This window comes from Phyllostomus discolor, chromosome 1 (genome assembly GCF_004126475.2).
Source record: "Phyllostomus discolor isolate MPI-MPIP mPhyDis1 chromosome 1, mPhyDis1.pri.v3, whole genome shotgun sequence".
Classification (NCBI taxonomy): domain Eukaryota; kingdom Metazoa; phylum Chordata; class Mammalia; order Chiroptera; family Phyllostomidae; genus Phyllostomus; species Phyllostomus discolor.
Window position 1 is genome coordinate 59,514,562 of NC_040903.2, and position 26,826 is coordinate 59,541,387.

General features: G+C 38.2%; 1 protein-coding gene across 1 annotated transcript in view; it reads left to right on the plus strand.

The window, feature by feature from the left end:
• Positions 1-26,826, plus strand: part of C1H10orf67 (chromosome 1 C10orf67 homolog) — a 99,026-nt gene that overhangs the window by 25,146 nt on the left and 47,054 nt on the right. Inside the window, exons 5-8 of the mRNA XM_036023324.1 lie at positions 7,545-7,700; positions 14,485-14,632; positions 15,770-15,828; positions 22,525-22,590. Coding sequence (XP_035879217.1) covers positions 7,545-7,700; positions 14,485-14,632; positions 15,770-15,828; positions 22,525-22,590 — 429 coding nt within the window. The remainder of the gene's footprint in view (positions 1-7,544; positions 7,701-14,484; positions 14,633-15,769; positions 15,829-22,524; positions 22,591-26,826) is intronic.

Sequence of the window (26,826 nt, forward strand, 5' to 3'; positions counted from 1 at the left end):
CTAGTAAAACCTTCCTAGAATAAAGACAATGCCTAAGGCTGAGGGCTTTAACTACTCTTTCCTTCAACTGTTGATTCATCCACCCATTGGCTGATTTTATAATAGAGAAAAAAGCAGCCCTTATGCTCAAGTTATTTGTAATCTAGTGGTTATGAGAGATAAGAATCTCAGCAACTGCCCTGATTGGTGTGGCTCAGTTGGTTGGGCAGCATCCCACAAAGGGAAAGGTCACTGGTTCTATTCCAGGTCAGGGCAAATGCCTGGGTTGCAAGTTCAGTCCCCAGTTGGGGCACATATGAGAGAATACCGATTGATGTTTCTCTCTCACACCAATATTTCTCTCCTCTTCCTCTCTCTCTAAAGAGAGAGAAAAAGAAGAATTGCCTCTTGGCAATTGCAGGAAGACTTTTGAGAGGAAGTGATTCTTGAGTTAAGACTTGAAGGATGACAGGTGATGAAGTTTTGGTGAGCTGAGGGAAGAATAGGAGGAAGAAAAGGAAGTGGCTTATTTGATAGCCACTGGCATTAAGTGCATTAGTAGAGGCATTAAGGTGCAAAACCCAGTCAGGGAGCTGCAAATGGCTCAGTATGTCTGGAAGATGAGAGGGCTAGGGAAAGTGGTGAGGAGTGACACAGGACAGTGAAGCTACAGAATTAATATTTTATCTTGAAGACATCAACGAATTCTAAGCAGTTTTCATGATATGCTCAGATTTTCAACCTTGAAAGACAAATATTTTTGGTGTGTTGAGGAGACTTGACAAACAATACCCACTTTTTTACCCAGGTTCTGGACCATTCGAAAATAAAGTCAAGGAGCCAGCAGATGGAGATCATCTGTTTTACTAATGAAACAGACTACCTAGTGCCAAACCCCAGAATTAGGCAGACTTGACTTCCATTAGAGGAGCAGTGGCTGGGCAGGTCTCTTCCTGCCAGGGCTCAGCACGTGCTTCTGCAGTGCTCATCCCAGGCGGCAAAGGAAAAGGAAAGGGATGGCCAAGGTTGACCAACTCTTTTCTTCCAAGATCATAATCATATCACTGAGTGAAGGATGTCACCCATGTGGAAGGAAACAGTATTCCTAGATTTTTCTTTTTCTCTTAACTCATTGAATTTAACCATTTAGTCTATAATCAACTAAGTGTGTGTCTGAGCCCTGGGGGAGAGGAAATCCCTGTCTATCCCTTCAGGATGCAGCCCCCAATACTAACTGCTGCTCCTCTGGGGATCCTGAGACCACTAGGACTCCAGAAGACTCAGCATAGGGTTAAAAGAGTACATTATTTTCATTTAACTCCAAGCTCATTTTGTACCCAATACTGAGAATTTACTTTCTAGTCTATTTCTCACCCCAGATTATGTCTAGTATGTGGCCTGATATTGTCTATCAAGAGGTTTTGCCCATGATCAAGTGACATCACAAAATTATTCTAGTAATAAAAAACTAACAGTTATTCCCCTGATGGTAATATTAACCCCTTCTTCTTTTCAAGTGCTAAAGGAAAAAATAACATACAAATAATAATTCTTCTGGTAAGACCAAAAAAATTAAAATCCAAAATAAATATTCTTGCCATTGTGAATTCAAAGATCAAAGGCATGCATGCCTCTATAACACTGGGGAATTGTAACCCACCCTGCCATTCTTTTGACATTGTTTCTGTAAGTGCTGACTCTGATATGTAGCTTATAGATGAACCACATGTTTGTATAAGAATCATAGGAATTAACTTCAAAAGGTACAGACTGTGACCTTCAAGCATCCCAGCTCCTGAGACCTCGGAACATAAAACCAAGATGACATAAAACCAGGGTGACAAAGATGAGGATGATGCACACCAGACCGTTTCTTGGTCATTTGCAAGGCCCTTATCAGAATAGACTGTGCTGGTCTGCACATGGAGAACTATGTTCTGCTTTCCTTGTCCCTCCTTATGAAAATATCTGCCTGCACTGAGATGCTAAGATGGGTTTTGAAACAAGAGCCTGCCATTTTCTCAGACTGCAGACATCTGAATAAACCACTTTTTTTTCTCCACTAGCAACTGTCTCATGAGTTTGGCTTTCTTTGTGGCAGGCAGCTAGACTTGAGTTGGGTCACACCTCCCTTCTCTTCTGTTACATCTGAGCCAAGCTCTCAGTAGCACAGTGTGGTCAAGAGATCTGCTACATGAAGGGAGGCTCCAGCATATAAATACATCAGTGCATTGAGCATAAACAGGAGCCAGTTTTCTTGCTGCCAGAGAGGGGGTTTACTATGGAAAGGAAACAGACCATAATAAACACTGTGGTGTTGGCTTGGAACTAAAGGTGTAGATGTGAATTTAGGGTCTTGAGATGTAGATGTTGTGTTAGGGTTCTCCAGAGAAACAAAACCAGTAAGACATTTGGAGAGAGAGATTTTAAGAAATTGGTTCACATGATTGTAGGGGCTGAAAAATCTGAAATCTGTAAGGTAGGCTAGCTGGCTGAAGACCAAGGGAAGAGCTGAGGCTACAGTTCAAGTCTGCTGACAGCATTGCCTCTTGCCCTGGGGACCTTAGTCTTCCTCTGAAGGCTTTAAACTGATTGGATGAGGCCTGCCCACAGCATGGAAGTTAATCTTTTTACTCAGTTTATTAATTTAAATGTTCATCTAACATTAAAAAAAATACCTTCACAGTCACATCTAGACTGGTATTTGACCAACTCTCTGGATACTAGAAAAGGATGCCAGACTCATCCCTTCCACTGCCCGGCAGGCTGCCAAGTGTGAGAGAGGCCAGAGCTGGGAAGACAGCCACTTTGATGGGTGTGAATAGGCTGGATTGGGATTAGGGGTGTTTTGTTTTTGTTTTGACTTTTGCTTTCCCCCTATCTTTCTTTTCTTTATACAGTTTTGTTATTATCTAAGAGTTAAAAAGAATAGTCAGTCATAGCACTTCCCTAAGAGTTCTCTTAGGAGGTGAGAAACAGGTGGCCAGAGACCTGATTTGAAGGGGTAGAGAAGGAAAATGAAACTGCTTTCCACTCATTTTGCCTCTCTCCCACTGGTTCCATAAACAACAGTAAAACATCAGAAACATTCCAGGAGAGGAAGAGAAGTGAAGTCAAGGTGTTTGGGTCTAACAGTTACTTTATAAAATGTCAGAAGTGAAACTTTTTATTCTTCCAAAAACCTGTGACCCTCTCCATACCCCCAAGTCCACAGAGATAGGGCCCATGCTAAAGATAGGCTGGCTGAGTTGTACACTAGCTCCTACTGGGATTTTAAATGAGCCCCCAGGTGTGGTTTGTGCTGTGTTTTGTGGGTGGTTTGTGTTTTAAACGTGTCATCCTGTCTTGGTCATCCTGTCAGAAACATCTTTGTTTGGCTGTTTTTCAAGGGCTATACAAATTCATCACATTCAGAACATAAAAATCAGTGAGCAAATAATAAAGCAACTCTAGAAGAGTGGTCACAAGATATAGAAAGAACTCAGTGGTGGAAGGTAGGTAGGTAGGAGAGAGGTGCTAAGGTTTCCCAGAGCAGGTGGCGTGTTACAACTCACCTGGATTGAAAGGACAAACAGTAACAACAATAATATATGCTAAGATATCATACTTATTGGGAGCTGAGTGTCTTGTAGACACTGTTCAAAATTGTTTACATGCATTATCTTTTGAAATTCTCAGTGATTTGGGTACTGTTATTCTTTGTCCCATCTTACAGATGATAAAACAGAGATCTAGGGTCCTGGCTGGTGTAGTTCAGTAGATTGAGCACAGGGCTGTGGAGCAAAGGGCTGGTGGTTCGATTCCCAGTCAGGGCACATGCCTGGGTTGCAGGCCAGGTCCCCAGTAGGGGACACATGAGAGGCAACCACACATTGATGTTTCTCTCCCTCCCTTTCTCCCTTACTTCCCTTCTCTCTAAAAATAAATAAGTAAAATCTTAAAAAAAAACACCCAAAACTGAGATACAGGGGGTCTGAGAAACTGTTCAAGATCACAAAACTACTAAGGGACTGTAGAGCTGGCCTGCAGACATGGCTAGCCTACTCTAATGCCATTCTGCTTGACTAACAAGTAGAAGTTTGTTAGTTGGGGCTGGACCTCCAAGAGCAAAGACAAAGAGATCTGTGGCAACATGGCATTTCGGAGAAGTTGCATGCTGGGTATCAGTACTGACAAAATGCCCTGTTTGGGTGGGGGGAAGGGGAGAGAACGCTAACACGAGTTAGTGGCCAGGGAAGCTGGCAGCAGATTGTGAAAGGTGCTATTTTGTGCACTGTGCTAAAAGAGTTGGATTTTAGCTTGTGAGAGATGCATTTTAGAAAGATCATTTTGACCACAATGTGGAGATTGGTTGCAGCGCACAAAGGAGGAGGCAGGGAGGCAAGTTAACAGGCTATTTCAATAGCCCAGGCAAACAAGGCAAGGACTGCAAAGGCAGTGGGATAGAGAAGGAGAGGTTGGGTTCAGGAGAGGTTTTGGAGTGGACTGAACAGATTTGGTGATTTGGTGAGGGAGTAGAGGGGCTTAAAATGACAGAAAATGGCTTTGGGGCTTGTGCTGTGGTTAATGGGGGGAAACAGAAAGGATGACAGTGAAGATGGTGAACTCTGTTGGGACCTGCTGAATTTGACATGGCTGGCAATACCAGGGTACTAGTGGGGTGATGTGTCCTGGCCTCTGAAGAGCACTTGATTTGTAGGCATAGCTACAAGTAAATGGGAAAGATGGATCTACATAATCAATACCATTCTTTAAAAATCACCCAACTTAAAAAGTGATGTTATCATATAGATTATTCTATATTCACTCTTAAGTCTGCACATTCATACACTGATTTTTTAAAATTAGTGCTGTGTAGGGTATGTCAGTGTTATGTTCCTGTTTAGACTATTAATTCCACCTCAATGTATTATTTTTCTTAGTCTACTGGTATTCATTATAATGTAGAGCAATTCTAGTTTGTAAATCTCTAACTTTTTGAAATATAATATTAAGTATATTAGCAGTATGATTAGGTTTTACTCTATTTCTTGTATGTGCATGTGCCCAAGTGTATTAGTAATGAATCTATGATAAAAATAAAATAGTTCTTCTGTGATTCCCTCAAGAGTACAAAATAGATATTATAGTTTTGAATGTCAGTGTTGAAAATGAAATTTTTATATGCTGGAAGTCAGTAATGGCATTTAGTTTGTAAGCATTTCTTACTTGTTTTGGTTTTGTGATACAAGTCTTCAGAGTAATGACCACAAATAGGAAAGTACTTAAATGCTCAAAAAGCCTGTCAAGAAGTGGTACTTACACTCTAACCAAAGAAAATAGCAGAACTAATTAATAAAATTGGTTAATATGTAGAGCAAGGGGAGTTCTAAAAATATTTTGAGTTCTCAATAAAATGGTACATAATTAAAACTGAGTATTTTCAGAATGTAAAACATGTAAATAGTGAGTAGCATATAAAAATTTACCTTGAATGGTGATCAAAACATGCTGATTAAAACAAAAATAAAACAATATATTTACATATTGTCACATTCTAAGTGACAATATAGGATTGTTCAGGAAGTGTAGTAAGATAAGTATCCTCATTCTCTAGGTAAGATATAAATTGAACAATCTTTTAAAAAAGTACTTTATAAAATGAATCAAGACCATTAGAACATTCATATGCATTGGCTGTAAATTCTACTTCTAGGAATCTGTATGCCAAAAGAAAATCAGATTTGTGGACAGAGATTTATGTATAAAGATTAAGTACAATGGAAAACTTAAAAAAATAATTATATAAATTATGACATTTCTATAAAGCAGAATGTTATACAATTAGTAATTAAGTTTATGTAAAATGTTAATGATATGGGGAATGCTCAAGGTATAAGCTCTGAACAATGATTAAAATAAAATTTAAAAAAAAAGAAAGAAAAGAATGCACAAAAAAAGGTATAAGCTCAAATGAACTAAAATAGGGGCAATCCTATATATGACAGATGAAATCAACTAGTATTATAATAATTTATTTCAAACTAATTTGTAACTGGGTTTTTAAAAAGTTAACCAACAAAAACAAAGAGAAACTAAGCAAACAACTAGAACAGGAACAGAACCACAGAAATGGAGATCACATGGAGGGTTAGCAACAGGGGAGTGGAAGGAGGAGAGAGGGGGAAAAGTACAGAGAATATGTAGCATAGATGGTAGGTAGAAAATAGACAGGGGGAGGGCAAGAATAGTATGGGAAATGTAGAAGCTAAAGAACTTACAACACATGGACATGAACTAAAGGGGGGGATATGGGTGGGAGAGGTTGTGCAGGATGGAGGGGAATTAGAGGGGTAATGGGACAACTATAATAGCATAATCAATAAAATATGTTTTAAAAAGTCAACCTCTATTTGATTAGGGTTATCAAAAAACAGTTTATTAGGTTTTTAAGAGAAGCACAGCCCTGGCTGGTGTAGCTCAGTGGATTGAGCACGGGCTGCGAACCAAAGTGTCGCAGGTTCTATTCCCAATCAGGGCACATGCCGGGGTTACAGGCCACAGCCCCCAGCAACCGCATATTGATGTTTTTCTCTCTCTTTCTCCCTCCCTTCCCTCTCTAAAAGTAAATAAATAAAATCTTTAAAAAAGAGAGAAGCACAACATACCTATCTTTTTTTGTGCAGAGAGAAGAGAAATGAATATGTTAGAACTATGTAATTTTAGAATGGTTATGCACATAGACCCTGAAGATTATTTTTCTTATGCCTGATGGTTCTTAGCCACAGTTTTGCATTAAAAAATCCTCTATTTTGCCCTGGCCAGGTGGCTCAGTTGGTTGGAGCATCGTCCCATCCCTGCACACCACAAGGCTGCAGGCACGTATGGGAGGTACCTGCTGGGTCTTTGTCTCTCACCTTGATGGATTGATGTTTCCCTCTCTCTCCCTCTCTCTCTCTCTCTGTCCCCCTTCCTCTCTCTCTAAAATCAATAAAAACATATCCTCAAGTGAGGATTAAAAAAAAAACTTTAAAAAGCCCCTCTACTTTAATGCATATTCCTCTACTCTGGTCTCCATTTCTTAAGTTTCCAAGTGAAGCATAGTTTGTCTAGATTAAAGGTCAACACACCATTTCTGTGGCAAAAAAAGAAAGAAAAAGAAACAGTATGTCTTTCTTTCCACATTGCCATTCCAAGTCATTGAGGAAATTAGTTCAGTTCCTTTTTTACATATTCAAATAGTTGCTGTCTCTTTTTAGAGGAAGACTGAAGTAGGACATTCACAATCATTATGTGAATTTACTATTAAAGTTTACTTCTATTACTTGCAGGACTGATGCAGTTCAGTAAGATTGTGTACTTTGTTTTGTATTTTATAGGATAATGCTGTGCTACAGGCCATGATACTTCAGCATATGATTCAATATATTGATAAATATATTTACTAAAATTGTGTGCAAGTTACAAAAATAAAATAATTTACAATACAGTAGCTTAAATAAAACATGAAATGATTTCTGTGGTGCTAGCCAAGAGTGTCTGATTTTTAATGCTGCTGCCTCTACTCGACCCCCTCCCCCCGCCAGGCATTCTTTGAGGTGGAAGAAGAGGTGGTTTCTATGCATGACTCAGCTGCTGCCAAAATAACTATTTTGTTTAAAAAACTAAAGGACAAGGAGGAATTGATTAAGGAATTAAAAGAAGAATTAGAAAAACATGAAGAGTTTCGATTTCAAAAATCTGTAAGTTTTAAAGCAAGATTAATTAGTTTTAATATATGTAAACAAAATTATAACTATCTAAAACCTTGGATTAGGAATAAAGTAAACACAAGTAATGTATCTTGGGGCATCTCTCCATAACATAGGCCAATCCAATCCTTTTCTGCCGAATGGCACCTTCTAGAAAACCCATAATAATTATAAATAGGAGCAATATAATTATTCTCATTTTCTGAATAATGGGAATAAAATAACCTATCTCCCACTGCAACAATGTTCCCACTCTAGAGTAGCAAGTGAATAGACTTTTGTTTTAATTTTGAGGATTCTTTTTGCAGTCAAGATAGTTTGAAAGACACCAAACTATCTCTCCATGGAAGTCAGAGGCTTCCATGAAGCCAGCTTGGAGTGTGGTGGCCTTAAGGAGAAATGTCAAGAAGGAAATTCTCAGAGTGTTTCCCCTAGTTCTCTATTGAAATGGGAGCCAGGAGCTGGTTTACTGCTCAAAAACTGATGGGGACAAAAATGGAATGAGAAAGAGAGCAGAAAGGACTGCCTACACTCCTGTCAAAGAGAAGAATTTTAAGGGCTATCAAAAGTATGGACCCTTCAGGTGAATTCACCGTCAGGTATTTTATTCACCTTCAGGTGAATTCATTTTCATCTCAAGTCAGCTCTGAGCCACTAGGCTGTCCTGGCCCAACATAGTCCACAACCATGGAGGGGTTTTATTCTTAAGTTCTGAGAGCGAGAAGCTGATCAGGTGAGTAGGAGAGGCTCACAGAAGAATGGCAGAATAACAGTCTGTTGAATATCAACTAGAGGGTGCCAGGTGCCTCCAGAGTAGTACCTCTCCTTATCTCACAGATTAGTTTACAGATGAGGAAGCAGAGACAGGGTGGCTAAGTAACTTCCCCCTAGGCAGACAGCTACTAAATGAGAAAGATGGTGGGAGAACCTGAGGTCCAGCTGAATCCACATCCCACTGAAGGAAGTGGAGCTCTGTGTTCCATAATAGGAATTAAAGGTTGTTTTCTATGCACACATATATGATTATATTATTATAATGTCTTTATATTACTATGCCTTTTATTGTAATTAATATACATTACATATGTATGTAAGGTATGTCCTGAAAGTATCCAGCCATATACTATGACAAATAGAGACATTTCTCGAAGAAGATACAAGAAACATTGTGCATGGGACAATGATGCCTCTGTCCCCTTTAAAGTAGGCAACTTGGAACCTCACACAGTTCTCCCAGAGTCTGTTCCACTGTTTGAAACACTCTGCAAAATTTTTTGTTGAAATTGCCATCACATGCTCCATCATATTTTTCTGAATCTCATCTGCAGTTTGAAATCTCTTGCCTTTTAAGGTGATTTTAGTTTTGGAAAAAGCCAGAAATTGCATGGCACCAAATTTGGGTTGTAGTGGAGCTGAGTCACCTGGGTGATTTGATGTTTCACTAAAAATACTCTCCACAAGATGTGATGGGTGAGCAGGCACGTTGCCATGATGAAGCTGCCAATCACCAGTTGCCCAGAGCTATGGCCTTCTGAATCATCCACATAGTTTCCACAGAGGAATGTTCAAGCTTAATGCAAAATTTGATGCAGATTCGTTGCTCTACTTGCTCAGTCATTTTGAATGTGACGGTAACACTGTATATTTGCTTACTCAACAGCATCTATCGCCCCCACTGACTAGTACAGTGAAGTGGTCATTGTTCACACATGCACATTCCAGTCCACTCTCCTTGGCTGCCAGGTTACATTGATGTTGCACTAACCATTCCCATTGCATTAACAATGGCTTGACTCTTTCTGGAGAGGCCTTGTATATACACGTAAATATTGACACATGCATAAAAACATGAGATGTTATAAATCAAATTAACACTAGGAAAAAACACTTGTGGGTTGCTGGTCCTTTTAAGAACAATCTACAGTCTATGTAAATTCCACACTTAATACTTTGAAGTTAGAAGAGAAAAGGAATTGAATATGCACCATTCTAAAGGACTTTGTTTACCAACTGCTGAAGCAGTGTTTGCTTTGTTTAACTTATTTGAATTATTTATGTTCTAAAAACAAAAAAATTGAGCATCCTCTAAGGAACATAGTATTAAGTATTATTAACATAAATCTTGTAAAATTGAGTACCAAGTCTTTTTATGTATTCTGATTGCCTTGGAAGAGAAGGCAGATCCAGTTTTTTCATTTACTTGTTTTTAAAAATATTTTCCTGTGTCTACATTTATTCTTAGTTTTTGGGAAAAATAATTTAATGTAAAAGTCTAAAAAAACTGCCTTAGTTTCAGCTGTTAATTGTGCCTTGGCCAAAGAAATGCAGCATAAATTGGCAAAGCCATTTTAATCCATTTATTTTCCAGTTGTGAACTGGAAAGTGAGTCCTGCCTGGCCAAGAAAGAGTGATGAGAAGGATACCTGTTGTACTGGATGTGAACTGCTTTGAGTTCTTTGAAGACAGATAAGCCTATAAATTCTAGTTATCATTTATGAGACACTACCTAAGTCTTTATGACCATCTGGTTTACATTCCATGAAATGCACTGAACAGGCCTCTGGATTGTTGATCATGTCCCAGTTCGGTCTTGGAGCTCATTACACTAAAACATGAGGTCTTACTTGGAATGTTTACCTCTCTCAGTGTCTCAACCAGTTAACTGGTCTATCTGGATGTCCTAGATAAGGATGCGTGCTGGCTTTGCAAGGAAGAAAGGAGGGCATCCCAGAGACCCTGGATATGCCACTGTAATTTGTCGCCAAGGAGACCACATCATTTTTTCCGTCAACCTTTTAAGATTTGAGGAAAGTGAGTTGCATCTGATTAACTGGGTCTATACGTTTCTCCCAGCTTCTTAGGACTGCAACTAAAACATATGGCCCCAGTCTCCCACCTTAACTGAGGGCAGTGTACAGCGCCAGTACTATGTGCGTTCCAGGAACACGGACTAAATGCTGCAAAAGCAGATAATGTATTATAGAAAATAAATCTCTGGGAAAATATCCTTTTTTAATCCTCTAAAAACAAGCTTTCTTAAAACTCCATGCCACTTAAGATCTAGATGATATATAGGCTTTTTATTTAAAATTTTATTTTATACACCTGCTCCCTCTAGTGGAATAAAAAAGTGTGAGACGTCAAGTATCTGAAATTAAATTTGGAAAACAGAATACAGAGAAACAATTAGAAAAGTTTCAAAGTAGCAATAGAAATAACTTGGAAAAGAAAAAACTTGAAACCAACAGACTGCATAAACAATAGGGGAACACTGTAGCGCATTCTCACTGATAGTCAAATCACCTAAGTAGCTTTATAGTTAATAAGTAGTCCTAGTATCTCTCCAGGGCTGTTTTTAAGAGAAATCTGACAAGAATGTGAAAGTTTAATAAACAGCTACTTTAAGTTATATTTACAACAAAATTGAAGTCAGAAAAGGAAGCTCTCCAAGTTATGGAAGCCACATCTCTCCAGGTCAGGCATCCTTAATGTTGAGTTTTCCTGAAGGCATCTTAATTCAAGGACTGAGCTTCTTTTCAAGATTAGTTCTATAGGAAACCATTGTGACTTAACTGCATGCAACTGTAGTTATCAGGCTGGCATGCTGTTTGTTAATAAATCCCCTTGAGAACTGCTGAAACAGGCTAACGTGTCAGACTATTGCCGGTGTGTGTGTGTGTGCATGCGCAAATGTATTTTAATTGCAGTTGAAGTTGTTCTTTTGAAAGACCTTTCCTTTCTTCCTTACCCCCACACGTATGAGCTGTGCAACCGTCACTTGTGCACCCTCCCAACAGGTGAACATAAAAGTTTGTTGTTGACAGTTTTGAAAGAGAACTGTCATTCAAGACTGGCAGCTCTGCAGGGCTTCACTGTCCCAGCATGCCACTTTCCTGGTTGTCACTCATTGAAAAAGCACCTGCTCTGCTCTGTGACTGTCATGCAGCCTGGGCATGCATCCGAACCCTACTCCACCCCCAGCATCAAATTAAGATGTCCAAGTAGTATACATGGAGCCTGCAGAATTGAGACACCAATGTGGCAAAAGGGACACTGCTGAGAAGGCACATGCAGTGCTCTCAACAGTACTTCTCAGACTTGATTGTGCATGTGGATTGTCTGCAGCAATTGTTAAGGTACAGCTTCTGATAGTAGGGCTGGGCTGGAGGTAAGATTCTGCATTTCCAATAAGCTCCCAGGTGATCCTTTGGCTCCTTAGTCTGTGGACCACATTTTGAGTAGTAAGGCTCTTGAGTATACCAGTTCTCAGAAAAAACTCGTTCAAGGACAATTTGGAATTCAAACACCTGACAATAGTGAATCTGCACATCTTGTTGCTGTTTACAAGAGAACTAGTGCATAAACCATCACCTGAAGTCCTAGTTTTCATGTGGTAGAGCAACTTTAAACTGGCAAGTTCCTTTATAAACTTAAAATTAATTACAGGATGGTCATGAATCACACACAATTTCTCATTGACTGCAATGTGGTTTTAAATTAGCTACATCTAGTTCACCTTTTAATGATCTTCCTAACCTTGGTTTATTAATGTAGTATATTTTAAAGAAGTCTCATGATTTAAGTAAGCTAAAACTAGTGGTGTGGGCAGATGGTAGAAGGAACACCATCACAAAACCTGCCACTCAGTGTAACAGATGACCGTAGCAGCCCAGAACTATCCCTTTGTTCATTTTGCTAATGAGTGTCCTCATTGCTGTGGGAGCCTGCATAGTTAATTACTTGCAGTTCTTACCGTGGACAGATGGTGGAGACAGAGCTAAAGGTTAACCTCACAAGAACAGGAGCAGTATATGGCTACGTGGAGAAAAAAAGTCTTTGTGTTAAATGTGTTTTCCTTGTTTCCTGACCAGATTTTTAGAAAATGAATTTAGGCATTAGCTGCTACCAGTTAAAAATTTACACTTCACCTGATTAATTCAAATAGTTCTTGTTTAGTTTATGGTAATGGGTGTTCATGCAATCCACTGTGGATGTTCAAACTCTGCCACTCTTAGGAAATGTATGCATAAGCCTCCTAAGTTAGATATTGTTTGTTTGCTATTTAAAATCCTTCTTAGTTTGTAAGTACATTCTGTGATCATCTCAAATTTAACCATATGGGACAAGAAATTAATGACTGGATTCCCCCTCTAGGAAGAAAACAGTGCTGTTTATTAACTATTAGATATTTTAACTAGGAATGAATTGAGCTCAAGTAATTTAAGTGAAATGGTAAATCAAACTTGTAATTAGGCTTAGTAGAAAACTTAACAACATAATTTTAAATATTAACTCCGATATAACTACATTAGTAAGTTGTTAGTTTTTAAAGGAACAACAAACTCATTTGTTATTACATTTTGTAATGTAATACAAAACATTGTAGCCATTTATTTTTCTTTTAGACCATCATGATTACAGAGGAAAATATCTTAGTAATATACTTTCAACTATCTCTGAAGTTAAACAAACATATAATTCCAAAAGGAAAGCAGAGTATTGGGAGGAATGATTTTGTTTTTGAGGGGAAACTTTATTCTCATGTATTTGCAACCATGGCATTGCTATAGAAAGAATAGGTTATAATTCATCTAAAGATCACTTTACAGTTCAAAAGTATTTCCAGTGTCTATCAATTTTGAAACAAGACATGTGGAACCTTCTATCTCTTTTAGCCTAATATAATCACTTTTAATCATACTCTTTAATATTTTGAGATGGCAGAATCAGTCTAATATTTTACTACAATGAAACATAAAGTTCTGCAACAGCTTCCCCAACCCATTACATCTTAATTTTAAAAATAATGTGTGGCAGTAAAATGTAGACAGTCATAGTGAGTATATTCAGATGTTTTCATTAGCTTTGAAACAGACAAGAAGAAGAAGAAAAGAAGAGTAGCTGTCCCAATACGCTTCCAGTGCAGAAGAAAAAGCCTCTCCCATAATGGACATGGCAAGATTTAAACAAAAGACTCACATAATAAAAATGTAAATGAGTTTGCTTTACTAAAACTATAACTTTAAAGTCTTTTGTTGTAAGTTATCCTGAAACCTTCTTACAAGGTAATCGCTGTTTGCATAGAGATTTAAACCGAAGTCTTCAATAGCATTAAACGCCTGCACAGCCCCAGTGTGACAGGCATGCAAAGCCATGTTAATGTTCAGAATATGAATTGCCTCTGGGTGGCTCCTCCACCCAGCAGAAAACCAACTGTGTGGATATCCGTGTGCCTGATGGACTCCATGCGGCTCCCAGCCTGAAAACGTCACCACTTTGACATGTGATGTGCTCCTCATGACACTGGCGGCGTTGACACTGGGAAATGCCACAAAGGCAACAAGCCCCCCTCCTTAACCATGCACTTTGCTACCCCCTGGTGCTGCCCGTCCATGGTCTCCCCAGCCTGCCTAGTTACAGGCGGACAGCACTTCAGACACACACAGGAGGAAGTGTGGGTGGAGTGGCCCAGCTGCCTCCCCGGACACAGCCTCCGTAATGAATTGACCTGAATGATGAGGGCACACAAACAGTATGATATGCATTATTCCTGTCAATAAAATGTCCCCATGTGCTGTGGTCTTTGTACAGAATGTACTGCAGCCTTTCTTCCAGCAAGCTCTATTTAATCCCCTTCCTTTTTGCTATTCATATTATAAGTGTGTAATAGAATTCAGAAAATTATATGATAGCTCTTCTGTATCTGTATTGTCTTGGGTTGCATATTTAAATTCTTGGCTCCCTGCTTAGAAATATGGAATTCCCCATCTTTCAGGACTCTTTGGCCATAGCAAGCAGCTTTGCAAAATCAGCTCCAGAAAAGGAAAATTTAGATTTCAAAGTGGAAAATGAGAGATTGCTTCAAGTCATTTCAGCACTCGAAGAAGAAATCCAACTCAATCTACAAGAAAATTCAGCATTAGGTAACATTTTAAAGAAAATGTATACATTGGTCACTTCATAAAATTCATAGCTGTGTTCATATTTTCCAAACATGCATTTGTCTGGTTATTTACATTTAAAAGATCAGTTTGATAGTCCCCCTTGATTTTATTTAAAATGGCATTCCTTGCTTAGAACAGAGAATATATTTTATATATAAATATTATAATTGTACTTTTCAGCCATGTCATTTTAACTCAGGGCATTTTTTTAAATTTTATTTTCAAGCCAAGCATTGACCTTTGAAAAAAATGTGCTAAACTGTGCTCTGTCTCACTTAGAAATATTATACACAGATAGAAACATTTGCCAATTTCTGTTTTAGATGGTTAATTATGTAAAATTTGTAACATTTAAATACCTATAAATACATATCAGGGTATCCTTTATGGAGAAATTGAGTTAGCCTTTCAGGAAAATATGCTTTGACTTACTACTTAGTTATCTTCAATTTTTGATAGATTTTAAGTATGAATTTTCATTCATATACCTGTGACCTCCACTTTTTTTACATGTTGTCAACATTGGTCAAAGTTGCATTTTAATCACCAAAGTTAGATTGCTTTAAGTATTTTTCACTTACTGTTATCTTTGATTTTATGTTAATTATGTAATGTTGCTCTTAATCTGCAGTATGAAAAACAATGAGTAAGCAACAAAAAATCCACAAAATATTGACAAAATCATTTATATTACAATATCCCTTGAATATACAACTATACTGTGCCACAGTAGTTTTGCTTCTCTTTTGATGTAGTATAACAGTGCTTTTTTAGGTTTGGGGAGTCCTGACTGAGTCAGAAAGTACCACCTGCTGAAACACTTTGTATAGGCTATGACTAATAGCAAAAGTGTCCCTTGAAAGTATTGATGAAAAGCTTTCAGCCCTCTGCCACACTTGGATCTTGAACTTAGTTCTTAATCTCTATCTGACCAGCCGTCTAAACAGCAGGAAGAAGGCTGTGAATGTCAAGGGCAGTTGTGAAGGTCACAGTCCTGCTAGGACTTGCGTCCACCATGCCTGCCTGTGGTGTACAGCCTGCCCAGAAGCAGGCAGTTTGAATACAGGGCATAAGCTTGTAATTTCATGGTTGGTCTCTCTCTCCTTTTGTTTATAGAAGATGAAATTATAAGTCTGAGAGAGAAGGCAGACAAGGATAATAGAACCATTCTAAAGGTACTGTAACTTTTTTACATTGATGAATGACTCTTTTAAATTGAAATATCAGCCCAGTTCTTGAAATGACGTGTGTCTCTCTTGTCCTGTGATGTAAAGTCAATTTCTGTATTTAATGTCTCTTGTTATTTGGGTAGGGTCTCTAGTTACAAATAAGGACTCCATCTTGATATTGACTTAATGCCTAGATACTTCTATTATTTGATATAACTGAGTGTCCACCTTGTTGATTGTGAGGAATCGAAACGTTACATAACACAGGAAGGACAAAGGTGTGTTCATGGAAAAATTACATTGTTAAGAGTGAGCAGTGTAGTCTCAGGACAGCTGTTGGTTTATGTTCATTTTTCTGTATACAAATGACCCAGACTTAATGTTATCCAGGAACTTTGCATTTATTACAGGGAATTCTTTTGGTGTGCAGATCAAGATTTCCTAGTGTATTCAGAGCAGCAGAACCCAGCACTTCCTGCCCTGCATGCACAGGTCAGGTGCTCCTGCTTTGTCCTTTCTTTAGTCAATATATCACTGCTATCACAGCTTTCAAAACACTTTTCTATGGGGGTCATTCTTCCCCACCAAACTGCAAGCCCACGAGGGCAGAGGCTACACCATCTCAGTCTGTGGGATAGTCCCAATGCTGAGTGCAGTGCATAGCACCCTTCAAAATACTCTTGGACTCACTCATAGAATGAGAATGTATTTAGAATCCATAAAATTTGCAGAATGTATACATGATAAAGTGAGTTTTCATGTATGGAAATACATGAAATTTTTATTTCATTATATTAAATACATTAATTTTTATTTATTCCAAATAAACATACATGCTTTCTACAAACCAAATAAAGTATCAGTTTTTAAATAAAAATCAGTTAAAATTAGATAAAATTAAACATTCAGTTCTTCAATCACACTGGCTACATTTCCAGAGCTCAGTCCCCACATGGACCTAAGTTTAGGTTCAGATTTCAATTTTAAGTAGGTTATTCTTATGTTTTAGGTAAAATTACTATCAAGAACTATATTTTAAAGACACGGTTATCCTGACGTGTCAGACTGAGGGGTGTTTTCTATGATAACTGAATCTCTCATAGAGTTTCACAAAGCCATTTCCCTTTCATGTGCTCCGCCCCCTGCTCCCTGCCAGTCCCACTCTTACAGAGATCACAGAGTCTGTGAACAGACACCTTTAACCTTTTTGGTATCAAACTCTAGGTTTAAAAATAAAATCTCAGACTTCAAGTTTCACTTAAGAACCTACAAGGGAACCATTTCAGTTTCTTTAAATGTTTCTAAAGCTATTCAGTCTGTCACTGGTAGAGGTGAGTTGTGCAAGCTTTCTCTTCTCTGTGAGGAGCATAAGAAATTAAAGTTAAAATAAAAACACCTCACCATTTAGCCACCCATTAGAAAGAAACATAGCCTGGGAGTGGCCACTTATACTTGCATGAGCTTCAATATTTCAATTAATTATGGCCTCAGCTTTCCAGGTCTGCACTGCCCAGCGGTAGCCACTGGCCCCATGTGGCTACTGAACACTTGAATTGTGTCTAGTGTGACTAAGAAACTGAATTTTTAATTCTAGTTCATTTTAACTTTTTGAAATTGAAATGTAAAAAACTGATACTTGTTTTAGTTATTGGAAAGTCTTTATGTCTATTTTGAATAACTTTGGTATCTGAATTTACTTTTTCATCCATAAATATTACTAATTTTATGAACTCACAGTGTGGATAGAATGCGAAATGTATGTGAGTGCTTTGTCAACTGAAAAGCACATTAAGAGTTGTTGAGCAAATGAGAGCTGATATTTACTGGTTTACTTTCAATATCCTTCATTAAATCAGTTCTTTTATCAAGTACCTTTTAGTATCATGCATTACTGCCAAGATAATATATACAAGATATATATATTTTTATATAAATAGTATATTTTATGCACACACAGACAGCCCTGCTGTGGAAGAAATCAGGTCTAGAGGGAGATATTAAACTAGAGGACAATGTGATAAGGACTATACTAAAAGTGCACAGCCCTGGCTGGTGTAGCTCAGTGGATTGAGCGCAGGCTGCGAACCAGTGTCGCAGGTTCGATTCCCAGTCAGGGTACATGCCTGGGTTGCAGGCCATGACCCCCAGCAACCGCACATTGATGTTTCTCTCTCTCTCTCTTTCTCCCTCCCTTCCCTCTCTAAAAAATAAATAAATAAAATCTTTAAAAAATAAAATAAAATACTTATAAAAAAAGTGCACATAGAGAGGAGGTGCCTAACTTTACCTGGAAGGTTCTATGAAGGGTTCACAAAGAGTTCCATGCTTATTTCACAGTCTTACTCTAGCTGATTTTTCCAAGTAGGTAAGAGCTGGGTTCATAAGCTGTGTGAATACATAAGCCATGAGATATGTTTGTGGACCTATTTGTGATTTGGTATGGCTAGAGGATGAGGCAAGAATCTGGTGAGACCATGTGCTGAGTATTTCTGTTAGAAAGAGGGGAAATCTGGGGTATGGGGAAGAGCTAAGCAGGTAATGGAAGAATGGAAAGGGAGCTCAGAAGCCTCTGAATAAGTCACATGCTTCCTTTTTTAGCCGTGGATGTAATTAAAAGCAAGTTGAAAATGGGACTGAACTTGGGAAGGCTGACCTCTTGCCATCTTTCTGGGCTAAGATAGTGTTCAGTAGCCTTTTTGTTTTAATTCCAATAATCTAATAACAGCTGACTCTGTATTCCAGTTGTGGTCACAATAAGAATTTCTTTCTAGGAGGCAGACAGACCAACAGTCAGTGATCACAGCCCAGGGTGTGATCGGCTTCAGGATGCAGGTGGCAGTGAGTGCCACAGTGCGGCACTCCCAGCCTGGGGTGTGAGGGATCAGGGAATGTTGGAGGAAGGACACTGAGCTAACTCCTGAAGAGAGGTCAGAGCTCCAGGAAAGGATGAGAAGGAGGTGGGAAGGGTAAGAAACATGCAGAAGGGAAGTAAGTGCACATGATTTGCAGTAGCTAAAGGGTATGTGAGAATAGGCAGTGTTGAGAAGCAGGACACATGGCAGAGAATTATTATTCATTCCAAGAGGTTTTGAATGACCTGAGTGCACTGGGAAGCCCTGAACATTGAGGCAGGATTCAGTTTGTGTTTCCTAAAGAAAACAAATGGGAGGGAGGAAAATCTGGAGCCAGAGAGACCAATTAAGAGGTTACTTGGATAAACTATGGAAACTATAAAGTCCTAAAACAGAATGAGGACAGTGACATTGGGGATGATGGGGAGGGATACACTTGAGAGATGATTAGGCAGCAAGGGCTGTGGTCATTGACAAGGCTGGAGGCCTGAGAGATTAAGGAGGGAGAGAAGTTAAGGCTGGATAGCATTCATATGAAGATGAGAACAGGGTGGTAGAGCAGGGAGAGAAGCAGGAGAAGGCATTTCAGAAGCCATCAGGAAAAGAATCTTAAAAAGGAAGGAAACACTCACAAGACATCAAATGTTGCCTACAGGCCAGGTGTGCTAAAGGCCAAAAAGGGAAAACTAGACAATTTAGTTTTGGTAACAAAATGGCCCTGGTCATATGAATGAGAGTCATTTTACTGGGATGGCGGAAGCAGCCAAGAAGTGGGGTGCAGTGAGCATGGACACTCTAGAAGTTCAGCTGTAGATGGCCAGGAAGAGGTGGGGAGCAGTTGGAGGGTGAAATGGGGTTGAAGGTGTGTTTTTAAAGTGCTTCAGTGAAGAGAAGAATGAGGGTAAAAGAACAACAGAGAGAGGACAATATTGATGAGAAGGCAGGCAGGATTGGGGCTACTGACCTTGGTGTTTGCTGGTAATTGACCCCCATTGGGAGCTTAATGACACTTCTTTCCAGACCAAGGTATGACGGCTCCACACAAAATCTTTTCCTTTCCTCCCACCCCTCTCATTCCTTTATTTTCTGTAAATCTGCTGTCGACCTCCCACATCTTCAACCACATTTCTCAACCCCCCTAGATGAGAGGTTCTCATCTAGCCAGTCCCCAGTGTTCTCCAGCCCTGGTCCGGGACTGCCCTGTGCTGCTGAAGACAACTCCATCCTTGTCTTTTGGTAACATTGCAAACATACCGTGTTTCAACTCAGAGTAGCTGGGACCTCCCTCCGCTATCACTTCACGTGGATCTAATTAGCACCCTTTTTACCGCCTACTGCAGCTCTTCCAGGCTTCACTGCTTTTCTCAACTCCAGTACCCCATTCCTCTGCACTACTCCCTGATTCCAGAGAACATGATGGACACTGGATTTTCTGTTTTCTCCTTGGTAATTTCTTACTCTGTCACTTAGTTTACATTTACTCCTTGTCATCAGAAGAGGGGACATTCTTCTTTGCCTTCATTCCTCCTTCCACTTGTTTGCCTGACTCCATCTCTTTCTTATTTTCTTCTGAGACCTTTCTTCATCAGCTTTTTTCTCTCTGGTGCCTTTCAAAGCCATTGCCCTTCACTGTTCTTCAAATATCATTTATAAGAAAACCAGCCCCCTCTTCACCCCTCATTGGTAGTTTTTCCTGTTGATCAGGTCACAATGAGATTCTGATTGTCCTTAATCATTTCCAATCTTCTTCCTTCTGGAATTTTCTGTTGTACATGATAAAACCATGCCCCACATCACAGGCGCCCTCTACAGCAATGCTCACTTCTGATCTTTCACATACTTTCTTCATCCCTTCCAAAGCAATCTGTCAATGGCTTCCTCTCCTCCATCTTCCACTGAAATACTACTCTTGGAGATTCTATTAACCCTTGGTCTTTTTTCTGGCTGACTTCAGACTCTTGCATAACTGGCACATCTGCTTACCAGTAACTTCTAAACCTTTCTGTCCTGCTTCAGGTTTTCCCTAAACACCACCTCCTTAATTTCAACTCTATCCTCATCCTCAATTTGAATGTTACTTGCACTGGGAAGACTTCTTTAAAGGTCCCCATTCATCCCCTGTGGTAATTAGGGACCCCTCCGTTCTCCTACACTCTCAGGACTGTCAGCTCCCTGCAAGTCAAGAACTGTCTTGTTTATTTATGTTGCCCTCAAAATATTTGCTGAAAAATGTCAAAACTTGAACTCATCACCCCTCAAATATGGACTCTGCCATGCTCCTCATTTAAAGTAATGACATTGCCATCCACCCAGGGGACCAGATGACAAATCCAGAGTCCTTCTCTACTCTCTCTTTCATATCTCATATCTAATTGGTAACTATGTCTATAGACTTTCCTTCCGACATTTATGTCAAATCCTCTTTCTCTGCAACAGCATTGCATAGATTTGGTTGAGGTCCTCATCATTTCCACAGAGTCTTCATTTTTTTTGTCTCCATTCTCCTTCCTTTTCAAACCTAGCTTCCACACTGCCTCTATGGTTATCTATACCCTAATCTAATGTGCTGAAACCTTCAATGGTTTCCCATTGCCTTCATTATAAAACCAGGCTATCCCCAAAATATACTGAGTGATTTTTAAATGTCAGGAACAACTAAACACTTTGATATTTGCTATCTCAAATTCTTTCCACAATAACTCTTTATCATCCTAATTTTACAGATGAGAAAACTAGAGCTTGAAGCATAGAATTAGCTTACCCACACAGCTGGTGAGGGGCAGAACTTTGATTTGAACCAGAATCATTGCATCATTCTGCCTTTCTATCCTAACTGTCATGAGCACAGCCCCCCATAATATTACCCTGACTCTCCTTCCATCATTTCTTGCCTTTTCTGTGTGTAAGCAACGGGTCTCACAACACCAAAGGGTTCCAAATTCCTCCATTACCCCATGCTTGTCTGTTTGCACTGCTGTTTTTTTGGCTGTTTTCTCCACCTTCCTCCTTCTCCAACTTGTTGGAAAAATTTTCCTGTTGGAAAAATAAGTCTTCTACTTATTTTTCAAGACCCTTGTCAATGACTACTTATGTGAGGTTAACACCAGGAATGGCATATCTTGTTATAATTATGGTTGTTAGTTACGTGGATTTTTATGCTTTTTCACTACCCAAAGGTTTGATTTCGCATTTGTTCTTATGTTTTATAGTCATTTCACATTGCTCTCCTGCCACACAGCCGATGCTGCCAGGGAAGGGATCTGCTCTAGTTCATTTTCAAACTTCCAAGCTGAACAAATGTCAGGCATCTAAAAGGCATTTCCTATGTGTTCACTAAATTAATGAATATAAGAATTAATTGAATTGAATGGTATATTCAGTGTATATACTACATATAAATTTAAAATACTGGGCAAGTCAGGAGCAGAGTGGCACTGCAGTATATTACTTGTAGCTTTTTTAATTGATTGAGACATGGCTTGATATGCATAGGAATATAGCACAAAAACCCAAAATAAGAAATGGGCTCTATAAAGAGTAAATTGCTCTTTTTCACAAACTAAGACTTGCTTTATTATGTATTGGTATCACATTTTGGGGATGAGGTGAGGAAGGTTGTAAATAAATTGTCATTTTCTGTGTATATTTTGCTTGCTTTGTGACAAAAATACAATAATTTTATGGTAATATATTATTATTACATGGCAACCTGTAGACATTTAATTTTTTTCTTTAAAAATATCGGGATTCATTTTTCTCATATTCAGAATAAAAATATATTTCACTAAATTTTTTGAAGAGTAAATTCAGCTGTTCTGTTTTTTAATCAAAATGTAATGTTCTATTTCAGTTAGCTGATGGTAGAGACAAATTAAGGCTTGAGCTTGATGCTGAAAAATTATTAGTTCAAGAAATGGTAAGGCAATTTACATTATTTCCTAATAAATTGGAATTCAGGAATTTAATCATGAAAGTTTTATAAACTGTGTTTGTAACTGTTTTGTGATCTATTCATTTTCACTTTATCAATAATCTAAGTGCATGCATAATTATAAACATTTTAAAATGATCACTTGAGTAGTACTATGATAAATATACTTACTATGTAGAAGAGTCTTATATAAATACTACTATAATTTAAAGCAGTGTACAAAACTTTTGAATTTTAGTATGGAGAAGAAAAGAACAAATATGAGAGCTCAATATTTTGAAGGATTTGCTATTTTAAGTTACAAATTGCCGTAAGTGACAACAAAAACAGGACCCCGTTAGATATTTTGGCATTCTGTGTTAGTCTCATAAGAAAACACTGCCTTTTTATGTTCTTTTAAGAGAACTTTCCAGACGGCTGGTCTTTTATTTTATCAGTTGACTGCCCGCCCCCGGCCCCCCCACCCAGTTTATGGGGTTGTACTTTGGCTTTCAACTGATTAGGATTAGTACGTCTTTGTTACAGTAAACTGACTGTGTTTATTATAATCAAAAATAAAACACAGCTTGACTTGCGTTCTAAATGTGCTTGAAAAGAATATGATACTGTTTAGAAGAGAAAAGGTTGTTCATAGGAAATCAACACCACTTCAGATATTGAAACATTCCCCTTTTTACAGCTTGTCACACTTTGTGCCAAGTCATGACTGTTTTTCTAACTCTGTTTTGTTACTCTCGGCACCATGTGTTTTGGGTTCCTTGTCATAGAAATTAATGCAAAACAATGCTCCCGGACTACAATAAAGCCTTCTATGAAACCAACTTGTGAATGCAGGCGAGGAAAAAAATGATGGTTAGCTAGTCACAGAAACCATGTGTTAACGAACATGTTGTTTTGAGCCCTTTACTTTTAAATACCTGGTATATAAAAATCAGCTTCACCATTTGTGTATACTTGGTGGATCTCCTCTATCCCATCCCATCCTCTTCTTTCCAAATTCCAGGAGTTGCTTCTGAAAACAACTAAATGTGCATGTTGTCATTAAACTGGAAAGTGCTGTTCCAGAGGGTGAAACAAATGTTACGTTGTCAGTCAGTTTGTTAGCAGCGTTAGACAAGAAATTAAACTACTTAATCTGGAAGTTTGTGCTTATATTAGGAACAGACCCCATAGTTTTTGAACCACTTTTCCTCTTTATTTGAACTATAAGCAGTTAACTGGTGCTGTTTTATTGTCCACAGGGGAACCAACCACCTTTTATTTTGTTGTTTAGAAGTTTGTTGAACCCACTTGTTGCCAAGCAGCAAGATCTTTCATCACAGACCTCACAACAACACAAGAGCCTCAGTACCTCAGAACTAGTTTCGGGGGTCCATGTTTTCAGTGGAGGGAGTGAGCTTATGACCAAGGTTTCCATGGCATATCTTTGGGCCCAGCAAGGTTACTATTTGGCACCCATTACCCACCTCAAGACATTTTTCTGTTCACTGGTAGGGAAGCTGGCTTTGTGGCTACTTGGACTTCCTTTGTTTCTTGCCAGAGCGCTTTATTCCAGATAGGAAGATTTTTGATTGTGCCTAGATGGAGGAGTGGGAGAAAGTGGAGTAACCGGAGTCATTTTGTAAAAATTAAAAACCTTTCTGAAGGGTTTTTGTTCCATGCTTGCCTACATATTTTATTTTCTGGCCTATTAAAAGCCTAATTTAAAAGTCATAGAGCTAATAGTAAAAAGGCATGATTCAATAAGAATAGGCAAACAATAAAATATCCTTAGATTGGTTTTAATGGAAGCATGTGAAATAATTTTATATTTTCCTGTGATTCCTACTCTTAGTGGCATATAACATATTAATTTTAAGTGTATAACAAAATGATTCAATATATGTATAAATTGCAAAATGTTACCATGATAAGTTTAATTAATATAAATTGCCACACATAGTTAACATTTTTTGTTATAGCTATTAAGATTGATTTTCTTAACAACTTACAAATATACAATACATGTTATTAACTATAGTCACCATGCTGTACATTACATCCGTAGGGTTTATTTGTTTTATAAATAGAAGTTTGTACCTATCAACTAACTTTACCCAGTTTGCCCTCTCCATCCCTTGCCTCTGGCAACCACCAATCTGCTCCTTGTTGGTGTCTGTGAGTTCTGGGTTTGTTTGTTTTTTTAAGATTTCACTATAAGTAAGATGATAAGGGAATTGTCTTTCTCTGTCTTATTTCACTCGGCATTATGCTTTTAAGGTTCATCCATGCTGTTACAATGGCAAAATTTCATTTTTTTATGGCTAATAGTCCATTGTATATATGTACCACATCATCTTTATCCTTTTGTCTATTGATGGACACATAGGTTGTTTCTATGTCCTGACTGTTGGAACTAATGCTGCAATGAACATGGGGTGCATACATGTTTTCAAGTTAATGTTTTTTGATTCCTTCGGATAAATCCCCAGGAATGGAGTTGCTGGGCTGTATGGTAGTTCTAGTTTTAAATTTATTGAGGAATCTCCATAGTGTTTTCCACAGTGGTTGCACCAGTTTATATTCCCACCCACAGTGCACAATAGTTCCCTTTTCTCCACATCCTTGTCAACACTAGTTATCCCTTGTGTAGTTATCCCTTGTATCTTGGTGACGGATGTTTTAACAAGTGTGAGGAGATATCTCATTGTGGTTTTGATTTGGGTTTCCCTGATGATTTTGTGGCATTGAGAGCCTGTTGGCCATTTTAATATCTTCTTTGAAAAAAATGTTTGCTCAGATCATCTGCCCATTTTATAATTGGATTATTTGCAGCTTTGATATTGAGTTGTATATTTTAGATATTAACCCTTTAGCAGATATATGATCTCCAAATATTTACTCCCATTCTATAGGTGCTTTTTTTATCTCGTTGACTGTTTCTTTTGCTGTGCAGAAGCTTTTCAAGTTAATGTCATCCCACTTGTTTACTTTTGCTTTTGTTGTGCTTTGAGTGTCATATCCAAAAATTATTGCCAAGACCTGTGTTAAGAAGCTTTCCCCCTTTGTTTTCTTCTAGGAGTTCTATGGTTTCTGGTCTGATATTTAAGTCTTTAATTCTTTCAATTTAATTTTGTGAGTGGTTTAAGGTAGAGGTTTAGTTTTATTCTTTTACTCATGAATAATCTAATTTTCCCAGCACCATTTATTGAAGCATATTTTCTCCATTGAGTATTCTTGGCTGCCTTGTCAAATATTAGTTGACCACCTATGTATGGGTTTATTTCTGAGCTCTTGATTCTGTTTGATTGGTCTATATGTCTGTTTTTATGCTAGCACCATACTGGTTTGATTACTATGCTTTATAATATAGTTTGAAGACCAGAAACTAGTATATAGTTTGACATCAAGAAGCATAATACCTCCAGCTTTGTATTTTTTTCCCTTAGGATTGTTTTGGCTTTTGGGGGGTCTATTATGATTTTATATAAATTTTAGGACTGCTTTTACTACTTTAAAAACTGTCATTGGAATCCTAATAGAGATTCCATTGAATCTATAGATGGTTTTTAGTATTGACATTTTAACAATATTCCATCAACATGGGATATCTTTCCATTTATTTGTTTTCTAATCCATCAACATGGGATATCTTTCCATTTATTTGTGTTTTCTTTAATTTCTTTCATCAATATTTTGTAGTTTTTATTATAGAGATTATTCATCACCTTGGTAAGATTTATTCCTAAATATGTTATTGTTTTTGATACTATTGTATATGGGGCCATTTTCTTTCTTTTTTTTTTGGAGATAATTAATTGTTAGTGTACAGAAATGCCACTGATTTTTACACATAAATTTTAAGCCTGTACTTTGATTTATCTTGAAGCTAACAAAAAAAGAGTCCTCATCAGGAAAATACCATAATTGAACCCTTACCATTAACTGACTTTTCATCTGTGTCATCCCCATACACCTTATTTCTAGGAACAATACAGACTTGAGTTACAAAGGAGTTACAAAGATTGCTCTAGCCCCTCATTCTAGGGGCACAATACTGATTGTTACAATTGGCCCTGAGTTCCAAAACTGGGCTCCTTGTTGCCTGAATTCCCCCTAAGTCATGCTTCAAGTCATCCCAGGCTTAATACATGTAACAAGGCCACTAAGTATGAAAATGAACATTTTGGTAACCCAACCCAGACATTTACTCTAAAAAAATGTATGACTAAATTTCTGTGC